The following is a 10196-nucleotide window of genomic DNA, read 5'->3' on the forward strand; positions in this document are numbered from 1 at the left end:
AGAAGAGAAGAGAAAGAGATTCGTCGGCCATGCACACGCGGAGGAGGGAGCTCGTCTCGACCCGACGCCTGTTCTCCCGGTGTCCGCATGCATCCCGTCGCCATTACGTCCTTTGTCTCGTCGCGCATGGAAAACACAGTGCTCGCAGCGCCATCATTCACGGTGTTTGATACGAGGCACTAAACTTTAGGAGGGTCACATCAGATGTTAGGATGCTAATTAGAAGAACTAAACATGAGCTAATTATAAAACTAACTGCAGAACCCTGTACTAATTCGCGAGACGAATCTATTATGCCTAATTAATCCATCATTAGCAAATGGTTACTGTAGCATCACATTGTCAAATCATGGACTAATTAGGCTTAATAGATTCTTCTCGTGAATTAGACTCCATCTGTGTAATTAGTTTTGTAATTAGACTATATTTAATACTCCTAATTAGTATCCAAACATCCGATGTGACAGGTACTAAAGTTTAGAAGGGGTGTTCCAAACATCCCCTTAGAATTTTAGGAGACGTTTGATCTTGGCTAAAGTTTAGATCGGATCATATTGGATGTTTGAATGCTAATTAGGAGTATTAAACATAGATTTATAATGAAAATAATTGCATAAATGAGAACAATTCGTGAGACGAATCTATTAAACCTAATTAATCCATAATTAACACATGTTTACTGAGCATCACATGTGTTATTCATGGACTAATTAGGCTTAATAGATTTGTCTCGCGAATTAACCCAAATTTATGCAATTATTTTTATCATTAGCATATATTTAATACTTCTAATTAGGATCATCACCCGGGTTAAACTAAGGATCAAACACTCTCTTAGCGACTCTGTCGTGATAGCCATGGAGAGACCGACGAGATTTTTGCGCAGCTGTCGGTGGTCTAACACGGACCTTTTCCGCCCATTGATGGGTCTGTTTTTCGCTCCCCCTCTACTTTTGTTGCTTTGCGGAATTAGTATGTTTTCGGAGCTTTTGACCTGCCACTAACTTGCTGAGAAAATTTTGAAAGAGGACATGGAAAAGCCAGAAATTTCTCCACTAGGCAGCGGCCATACGGATAATTTGGTCGTCTTATCATCTTATTGGCAGTTTTTAAGCAGTAGACGACCGCCGCCGCTCCTCCCGCCGGCACAAAGAAGGCCAGCAGCTGCGGACGGGGAAGGCTGCCATTTGCATCGTCCGGTGGCGTGCGGTGAAGTCCACTGCCTCCAGCCCTCCACTGATCTCCCACCTTTTGCACGAGGCCTGAAAGCCCGACCTGTCAGCTATTGCACGCCCAACCAGCCGCCACCAATTCTGTGTTGTATACTCGGCTGCGCTGCGCACACCTTCCGTTCCCTGACCTATATTTCCATGCCCATCGGCCATCGTCCTCGTCCTCCCAGACCCAGGAGGTCAGGACCGCCCGGTCCTTCCTTCTTCCTTCCTCCGTCTCGCTTGCCGTGCTGACCTGCACGCCTGCTTGCTCACTTGGCTTCCTCGCGACGCGTTCTCCCTTCGGCGACACGCCCGAAGTACCTCCTCTCGCTGACACTATGGGTCCGCGCTAGCCGGAGCCCACCTGTCATCGACTGCCCCTGCTACTGACAAACGGTGCCCACGCTCCGATCCTGCTGTCTCGCTGGACCTTCCTCCTCGCGGCGCGTGCCGAGGTGGAGGGGAGCTAGCTGCCGTTGCGTGCCAGCTACAACACCTTTCAACTCCCCGATCGAAGCACGGGTCGGTAAAAGGACGGGGGCCCGGAGCGGCACGGCCTGGCACGGAGACCAGGGGACCGAGTTGGCAGCAGCAGGCGAGGACTGAGGAGAGGAGGGATGAGCAGCAGCCTCGCCATAGTGGAGAAGCGGCCGTCGCCGTTCCCCGGCGGCGGCTGCGCGGGCGGCGTGCTCTTCCACCTCCTGGACTGGCACCGCCGCCTCGCGCGCAAGCGCAGGCTCTTCTCCCCGCGCCGCCTCCTCCCCTCGTCTCTCCGCTCCGCCCCGCGCAGGCTCCCGTGCCCGCCTCCGGCCCCGCCACCGCCGCTCGCATTGCCGCGCCCGTCGCCCGGCGCGGCCGATGGGGCCGCCCCGGGCGTCGTCGCGCGCCTCATGGGCCTCGAGTCCTGGCCCGCCACCGCCGCGCCGCCGAGGCCGCAGAAACAGAGGAAGGTGGAGGCGCCGCGCCCGGCGGACGACCGCGACGACTCCGCGGTGGTGCTGGTGCTGCCTACTAGCAGGAGTCGGCGCCCTCCCGCGCCTGCGCCTCCGCCCGCACCGACGACGGCGAGGAGTCACCACGGAGCCGACCTGCCGGCGCGGAGCCCGAGGCGGACCTGGCTCGTGCACGCGGCGGCGGCGAAGCTGCTGGAGCCGGGAGCGCGCGCCAGCTCGCGGAGGCTGGCCCTCGCGTACGCCTGTTCCTCCCCGCAGCACCGCAAGGACGATCACTCCGGCGCCTTGCTTCAGGGCTCGGGCGTGGCCGACGATTTCCTGTCTCGTTCCGAGAGCCTGTTGACGCCTTCTACTCGGGTACAGGTACAGCCTCCTGTTGTTCCGGCGGAGACAAGTTGTGACAGCGCTGCTGTCTCGCGCAGGCACGAGCAGCGCTCCATTGACAATGCCAATGCAGATATCAGTACCAGTACTGTAGTGTTGCCTAGAATGGATTTTGCTGATGGAAACATCAGTAAAAGCAGCTTTGCTCTGGATGCCAAGCACAAGGACAGTAGTAGAGTAAGAAATGAGGTAATGCGCACTTGTGCCAGGGTTAGATCGAGTGGTGCTGCCGTTCAAACTGGAGCTGAGAGGTTGCGCAAACGAGCAACACCCACTCGGCCGGATATTTCAGGGAGTGTCAGCTCTGGAAGCTTGGCAGATTCGATGCGCCCAGTTGGGTGTTCTCGTGAATCAGCATCTGCTGGTAGGAGAGTAGCACAAAGTGGTTCTGGTCCAAGAAGAGAATCAGTTGGGCGTTCAATCGCTGGACAAGGGAGAACCACTGGCAGAGATGTGATCAACCGAAGTGATTTGGCATCTACAAGCAGGATTTCAAGCACTGGATCGGGGCCAAAAAAGGGATCACGGAAGGTGGGTCGTGATGCAGTAGCCAATAACAGGGATGACAGAAATGCAGTTGCATTTACTTCTAGATCAGCCCCAAAGCCGGTGGCCAGAGCTTCGTCACCCAGCAAAGTGTTGAAGAGTGGGTGCCCAAGTAGACTAGCACATGATACAACTCACGCTCGAATGCCAGCTCCGGATATCAAATATATGGGAGCTTCACATTCTGTTATGGCTACTTCTGAGAAAGATGATTTTAACAGGCTGTTGAAAGTAAAAATGAATGAGCTTGGCTTGTTTGACAGGATTGAGTTTACATCAAGTGATGAGCCTTCAGGAAAATTGACTGCACCTGTTCTGCAAGAGCTCATTTCTGCTCTTACAAATGACATGAGCACTTCAATCTCTCAAAGTAGCAACTACTCTGATGCATCAGTACCCTCAAGTTGCAACAGAAATATTGACTGTATCGATCCATCATGTTATGTATTCTCCAATGATCAATCTCCTGATTTTCAGAAGCGTTATCAGGTCAGTTTGGATGCTAGGATCTTTCTTTATTGTCACTACTTCCTATTTCAGAGCTTCTGATTTGTTGTTCCTGTAATGAATGCTACTTTGGTCGATCATGATGATTTGTACTTGTCTTTTTATTCATATAATATTTTGTCCAATTTGGTTAGTAAATGCATGGTGTAGTTTTGGTGGGCGTAGTGTTACATGTACTACCTTGTATGATGGTTAATATTGCTCTAGTAACATGTACTATGTGATATTCATACGTGGTAAGGTACTACCGTTATCAGTGCATGCATCTATTTATACAGTTTATTAAACAACTGTTCGGCATGCATTCTTGTGCAATAATTGACATTGAAGTTTTTCGATCTTGTACTAAAGATTATATCAAAATATTTCTTATGCTGAAATCTGTCATCATTATGAACCACTCTTTGATGTATCTTTGACTGTTGTCAAATGCATTGGAAATCATTTTGTGGAAATGAATTATTCATCTACATCCACATACATGGCTTACTTTTATCGAAGTCCACAGTTTTTCATGCTTCCTTTCCTCAACAAGGTTGTGTTTGGTTTAGAGAGCCATTAAATTTTACTGAATTAACTACTTACTAAATTGGTAACATCAAGAACATTTTTGTACAAAGTTGATGTATTGACTATTAGTCTTTCATTCTATGTACAGAGTGAACAAGATGTTGATTCTTCTGCTACATCATTGAACAACGAGCCCAATCAGCCGAGTCCAACGTCAGTACTTGAAGCATCCTTCTCAAATGATGCCTCTTCTTTAGGAAGTCCAGTTGAAAAGAATGGTAAACATTTCTCTTGCCTTGACTTTTATATTAGATAGTTGTGTTATATGTTTGCTCAGTGCTTGGAGTTATCAAATGTTCTGCTGAAATCTCAATGAGAAACCAAATTCTGCCTAGCACAAAACTGACTAGTGTATGAATGCTGTAATACCAACTCATTGCCATGATTGCCAATGCTAAACAATTAAGAAAATTAACATGCAACCATGCCAAGGGGTGAATGCTTAGTTGTTTTTAGTCAGATTGTTATTTTGAGTGGCAGAACGGATTGAGCATGTAAATTTTGGGCATGTATTGTATGAGCTTTGTTTGTGCAATTTATAGCACCTGTGGTGTTTTGATTAACTCTCTTCTCATTTCTTTCAGAAGGTAAAGACTTATTTGTGTCAACTGAGAACAAGATGGAAGATCTGTTTAATTTGGAGTCTGATATTGTTAATTTAGCAATGTCAATTGATCCAAAGAAAACTGATGCTGAAGAAACACTTTATGACAACAACAAGTTATCATGTTCACAGAATTTTCTTGCACATGATTCCAAATTCTTAGAGTCCAGGCTCCACAGCATTGGAGAAGTATCTATTTCAAATGCTGAACTACTTTTGGGCAGTAGCCTCCATCCTTTCATCATCGAACTGCTGGAAAATACTATGGACATGTTTGGTGGAGAGTATTCTGATCTTACCGAAGATAAGAAATATCAACACACCAATTTCCTGTTTGACTGCATTGTAGAATCATTGGATTCGAAATTTTGCAATTTTGGCAAATGTGGATACAAGGCTTGGCTGAAGTTGCCACTCAGTTTGAGCGGAGATCTGTTGAAGTGCCAGGTATTGGAAGATATCAGCAATTGGAGGGAATCAAGTGGGACTGCTCTAAGACAAGTTTCTGACAAAGAAGTGGACCAAATGACTGCCAGGTGGGATGCAAATCAGGTTGAAGCATTTGATGTCAGCATTGCGATCGAGAATGACATTATTGAGGCGCTTGTTGGTGAGTTTGCACTCGACCTATGGTGAAGCTTATTGACTGCTTTATATGTGAGATATTGACATGTTCGGACTTCTGCTCGCATGATTATGGATAAATAAGATACTGCAGATATGTTTGTAATCCTCTGCGGTAAATTTTGTACAGAGTCCTGTAAGGTTTGAAGGAACCCCCGGTTGTTTTCCCCCTGTTTCTAATGGAAGCGTGCTAAAGCTTAAAAGTGTCTCATACTTTTTTCTCTTTGTGGCCTTTTCGTTGCCCCCTTTTTACCCAACTGATGGCATTGTCCGCCAGGGTACATTTTGTTGTGTATGGGCGAAAAAAACACCTTTTGCTGGATCTAGTTAATCATGATTTGGGTGACCGTTGGTTTGTCAATGTTAGTACATGTTCTTCTCTAGGATCCCTCTCTGAATTTCAGTGGAACCAAGATCCAAATGCTCCACGTTTTTGCATGGTGATTTGCAAATGAAACACCAGTCTACCACTGATTGAACCGCAAATGAATCTCAGTTAAACCAAGGGAATTCGAAATCCGAATGCCCCACCTTCCTGGACCTGTAGAGCTTGTCAACTGTCATGTTTCCGGTCAAGTGGAGTATAACTTGGCAGGAAACAGGCAAGAATTAGAGAACAAATCAGCGCCAGTTCTCGAAGCAGTATTTTGTCAAAAGGCCGTCCTCGATCAGCTTAATTTATCCAGGATACAAGGCACTTGACCTTCAATTCCCACATTATATATGCTGATTGATCTTTCTCCATGATTTGCTCTGGCACCTACTCTGGCCGCTCCTTTCCGATTCCGAAATCAAGAACCCATGAACACAAATTTGAAGCTGAGATCAACATTCGTGCGAACCAAAACAGATACTAGAACGCTTGTTTTGTAATTGTACAAACTCAAAAACACTACAGAAACGAAAATTACAACACATGGATTACAGGTGAAAGTAAAACTACAGCAGGGGAGACGAATCTCTCCCCCCAGACGACTCCAACAACAACAAACTCACACCTGACAAAACAACGGTAACAAGAACGATCCACGAAACGAAGAGATTAACCGAACTGCAGCTAAGATAGCCGCGACGATCAATTGATTCTACCCGATGGAGAAGGAAGTAGCAGCGATCGATGAAAACGAGGGGGTCGTCTAGAGGAGGCGCTGGACCACAGACCTCTGCCTCTGCAGCCTCATCTCGGCGTAGAACCGCTCGATGAAGCGCTCGGCGCGGCCGTCGACCTCCTCGTCCCCGTCTTCCCCGTAATCCACCTCCTGCTCCTGCTCCTCATCGTCGTAGGTGTACGCATCGTCGTCGTCGTCGCCGCCGCGCTCGCGCCCCCACTCCAGAGCCGGGGCGAGCACGAGCTGCTCCCTATCCGATCGCACGTCGCCGCCGTCGGCTCGACGGGCCAGTCCGTCGAGCACGGCGACGTCGACCTCGTCGCCGCCGCAGAAGAGCGAGGCGAGGATCATCCTGGCCCTGCTCCGGCGCTTCTTGGCGGCGGCCCTCCGCCAGGCTGTGACGCCTGGGGGCGGGCCCGTGAGGAGCGGCGAGCGGGAGGGGGAGAACTGGTACTCCCCCACGTACGCGTAGTTGTAGTGGCGGAACGGCTTGTAGGAGCAGTGGCGCCTGGCGGCGGCGGAGGCGCGCTTCTTGAAGAGGAGCAGGCCGCCCTTGGCCTTGGAGATCGGGGTCAGCGGCAGCGCCAGGATGGTGGCCATCGCCCTGCCCAGCGTCGGCTTGTCGCCGGAGCCGGGGGTGGACGTGGAGGAGGATCTCGGCATGGCCGGGCCGGCGGCGGATAGTTGGGGGTATTCGCCGGTCGCCGGCTTTGGCTTGGGTGGGCGGTTTCCCTCTCTTTCTCACATTCAAATGGGCAGGGGAGGGGGATGCGAAGGCGATCGGGTTGGTTTGGTTGCTGCGGGTGGTGGGGGGTTTTATGGTGGTAGTGGTGGTGGGGCTTCGGGTGCAGCGGCAGCGGCACGGCTCCTGTGCAGCCGCTGCCCTGCCGCTGGATCGTGTGTGCGTACACGAAAGTTGTAGGCAGAAGAAGAGTAATGTAGGAGTATCGTGGTGCGCCTTTTAGCGGTACTCCTTTTCGATTTATCAACTCGCTAGTAATAGCTACCGGGATCGGGGTAAATTCGCATTTGAATGAGTTTTCGTTGGATCCCGAATATGTTTCATGATTATAGGTAAATTTATGGATTACGATCTGTTTGGATCCACCCAACTAAAGTTTAGCTAGAAGTTTAGAAACTGCTAAAGTTTAGCTAGGGTGTTTGGATCCACTAGCTAGATAGTCCTACCGCTCCCTTCCACATTAGAAACTTTTTCCGAGAAAGGTGGAGGAACAATTCGATCTTTATCAGTTTAGCTGAGTTTAGCTAGGTTCAACTAGCTAAAAGAATCTTTAGCCAGCTAAATTTTAGTTGGTTAAATTTAGCTACTAAATTTAGTTGGCTAAATTTAGCTGATGGATCCAAACATGATATCGATGTGCTACTGGTCTGGTTCGAAAAGGAAATTGATGGACTATATCTAGTATACGACTTCTACTTCACTACTCTTGCTGTTTTTGTTTTGTTTTTTTAACCTACTCTTGCTGTTTGTTGGCTCAGACACTGAGCAGTGATAAGCAAACGACCACAAGAAATCTGTTTTCCCGGTACAGTATCTGCTAGCTATGTACGCCCATGGCGTTTTGGTATACCATCGGTGTACCTGGGTATCCGATCGCGATTCTTATGCCTTCCCTTTTTAATCAGGGATCGGAGTACTCTCGCTCGTAGGCTCGCGGCATTCATATTTCTTCTCAAGCACTGATCTACCCACTCCGGTGTGTAGCGCACCGCAACTGCCCTCCGATTGCCACGGCGTACGCGTTCGTAGCTCCGATCAAGCGGCTTCAACACCGCGCTCGTATACCGCGTCGGCCTTTCCGCCGGCCCTTGACCCCCGGTCCGTGATCAGCACACGGGTGATAAAATCGTTGATCCGCATGATTATTGTTACACGGAGCACGTAGCCGGAACAAGTAGTAGCAGGAACCAACAAACCGTGGTGGCGTACTGACCGCGCTGTGGGCGCGGCCGGGCCTGGCCACGGGTAGCCGACGAGCAAATCGCACCGATGGCGACCGACTGGATCGGGGAGGTAGGCCAGGGGCGCGCGGGCGGCCGGGCGGTGTGCCGCGCCACCCCGCGGCCCGCGCGCTCGACTGACTTGGCGTGGTGGAGGACTGGTGGTGCGTGGTGGGCGTGGTGGGGTTCGCAGCTGGAAAGCGCTCGCCGAGGTCGGTGGTCTTGTCGGATCAGTGGCGAGTCCGAGCCGTCCGTGCCCGTGCTCTGAGCTGGCGGCCGGGGCCCTTTTCCAACTTCAAACCGAGCTAGCCGTTGGCCCGTTGCCTTCCCTTGGCTCCTGTAGCCTGTTGCTGCTCTTCCCTTTCCAAGGCTCAAGCACGCCCATGCCACGCACTCGCGCCGGCGTCACGTCCCTTCCCCCGGTTCCCCCGCGACGCACGCAGAGCCTCCACTGTTGGCGACGCGCTGTCACTGCGCAGGGGCTCTGGCGCGTGAGCGGACGAGTGTTTTCACAGTGTTTTTCTTCCCAGCGCCAGCCGTGAGCCGACGAGGCCACCTGACGCCATTATCCGGCCAGTACAGTAATATTCCTTTTTCCCAGCGGTTTGGTAGATTCGGCATTCATTTTCAGTCCACGGAGGTGGTTGGCTCCGTGCTTTGGCCCTTGGCCGGTTATACTCGCTTGGACCTCGGATTAATAACGTTCGAGAAGCAGTAGTTAGCTCGTTTGAGACCCCGGCAGGCGCCTGCAGTACGTACGTGCGAACAAGTTGGTTCGCCAGCAAGGCGTCTGGATTTGCATCTAATGACGAGAATCGGAATACGGCGTGGGCTGCATCACGACGAGTTTGACAGCTGCCTACTCGCGAACGTACATGGGCTAGCTAGTGCAATTTGCATCGCAAAAAAGTGATGCAGCGGCCGATCCATGCCGTTGCAAAACATGGCTTACTCCTCGAGCGAGTCCTTGTCAGTGTTGGTAGTGCTCCCAATTTGGAAAAGTTTTAGAGTTAAATACAATGATGGTTCTTAAACATAAAATTGCCCACGGTACGTAACGTCTAGGCACCTAAACTTTTAAAATGCACGTCTTGATCTCTATATTTGTTAAATGTTAAGCATGCTACTTGAGATCCAAATCACTACGATGAACACAGGTTTGGTCTATGTGTCATGTAAACATGGCACCTGGTATGCAATATGCATGTGGCGACAGCCATAAGCATGTATTAGAGCATGGGCCTGGGATATCTCGGTCTCCATACTACAGTGCCGTATATGTACTTGCTGATTAGGGTGGTTTGATTTGAACCTCGTATGACCTGCTTAACAAGTTTATAGGTAAATGTACGTATTAAGGATAAATGGACTACACATTGAGGGATAAGTTTAAGTAGTAGGTACATTGCTACACGTCAGCAGTCTTATAGGTCGTCTTATGTAGTGTCACGTAGGATTTTTGCTGATGTGGAGGAGAGAGAAGGGCCGTTGTTTCACGAAATAATGATCTCATAGGCTAGATTTTAGAACTATGAGACGACTACTCCACCATTTATCGAGTTGTGGTTGCCATGAATATTTTTTTTTCTATGCACTAATTAAGGAAATACAATTACTATGAGACAACTTAAAATAACAACCTATTAATAGATTGTTTGTTAAGTCGTCTCGACTCTCAAAATTACGTGTTAATGTATGGGATCATATATTATAAACAATACCA

The 10196-nt window shown here is 49.6% G+C and overlaps 2 protein-coding genes across 2 annotated transcripts; one reads left to right on the forward strand and one right to left on the reverse strand.

Annotated features, from left to right (window-relative positions):
- The first annotated feature begins 1157 nt into the window (after nucleotides 1-1157).
- LOC117857742 (uncharacterized) lies at nucleotides 1158-5763 on the forward strand. Its single transcript, XM_034740575.2, has 3 exons — nucleotides 1158-3586; nucleotides 4263-4392; nucleotides 4759-5763. Exons 1-3 carry the CDS (start codon nucleotides 1832-1834, stop codon nucleotides 5412-5414), a joined length of 2541 nt encoding a protein of 846 aa, XP_034596466.1. The 5' UTR covers nucleotides 1158-1831; the 3' UTR covers nucleotides 5415-5763.
- Nucleotides 5764-6233: 470 nt separating this feature from the next.
- Nucleotides 6234-7309, reverse strand: LOC117857743 (uncharacterized). Its single transcript, XM_034740576.2, has one exon. The coding sequence runs from the start codon at nucleotides 7172-7174 to the stop codon at nucleotides 6539-6541; it is 636 nt and encodes a 211-aa protein (XP_034596467.1). The 5' UTR covers nucleotides 7175-7309; the 3' UTR covers nucleotides 6234-6538.
- Between the last annotated feature and the right edge of the window lie 2887 nt (nucleotides 7310-10196).

This window comes from Setaria viridis, chromosome 5, assembly GCF_005286985.2.
Source record: "Setaria viridis chromosome 5, Setaria_viridis_v4.0, whole genome shotgun sequence".
Lineage (NCBI taxonomy): Eukaryota > Viridiplantae > Streptophyta > Magnoliopsida > Poales > Poaceae > Setaria > Setaria viridis.

Excerpts from the sequence above, each read along its gene's own strand:
- LOC117857743 (XM_034740576.2), bottom strand. The coding sequence starts at position 7,174 with ATGCCGAGATCCTCCTCCACGTCCACCCCCGGCTCCGGCGACAAGCCG.
- LOC117857742 (XM_034740575.2), top strand. The coding sequence starts at position 1,832 with ATGAGCAGCAGCCTCGCCATAGTGGAGAAGCGGCCGTCGCCGTTCCCC. Across the intron at positions 3,587-4,262 it reads ATTTTCAGAAGCGTTATCAG|AGTGAACAAGATGTTGATTC; the intron begins GTCAGTTTGGAT and ends TTCTATGTACAG. Across the intron at positions 4,393-4,758 it reads AAGTCCAGTTGAAAAGAATG|AAGGTAAAGACTTATTTGTG; the intron begins GTAAACATTTCT and ends CATTTCTTTCAG.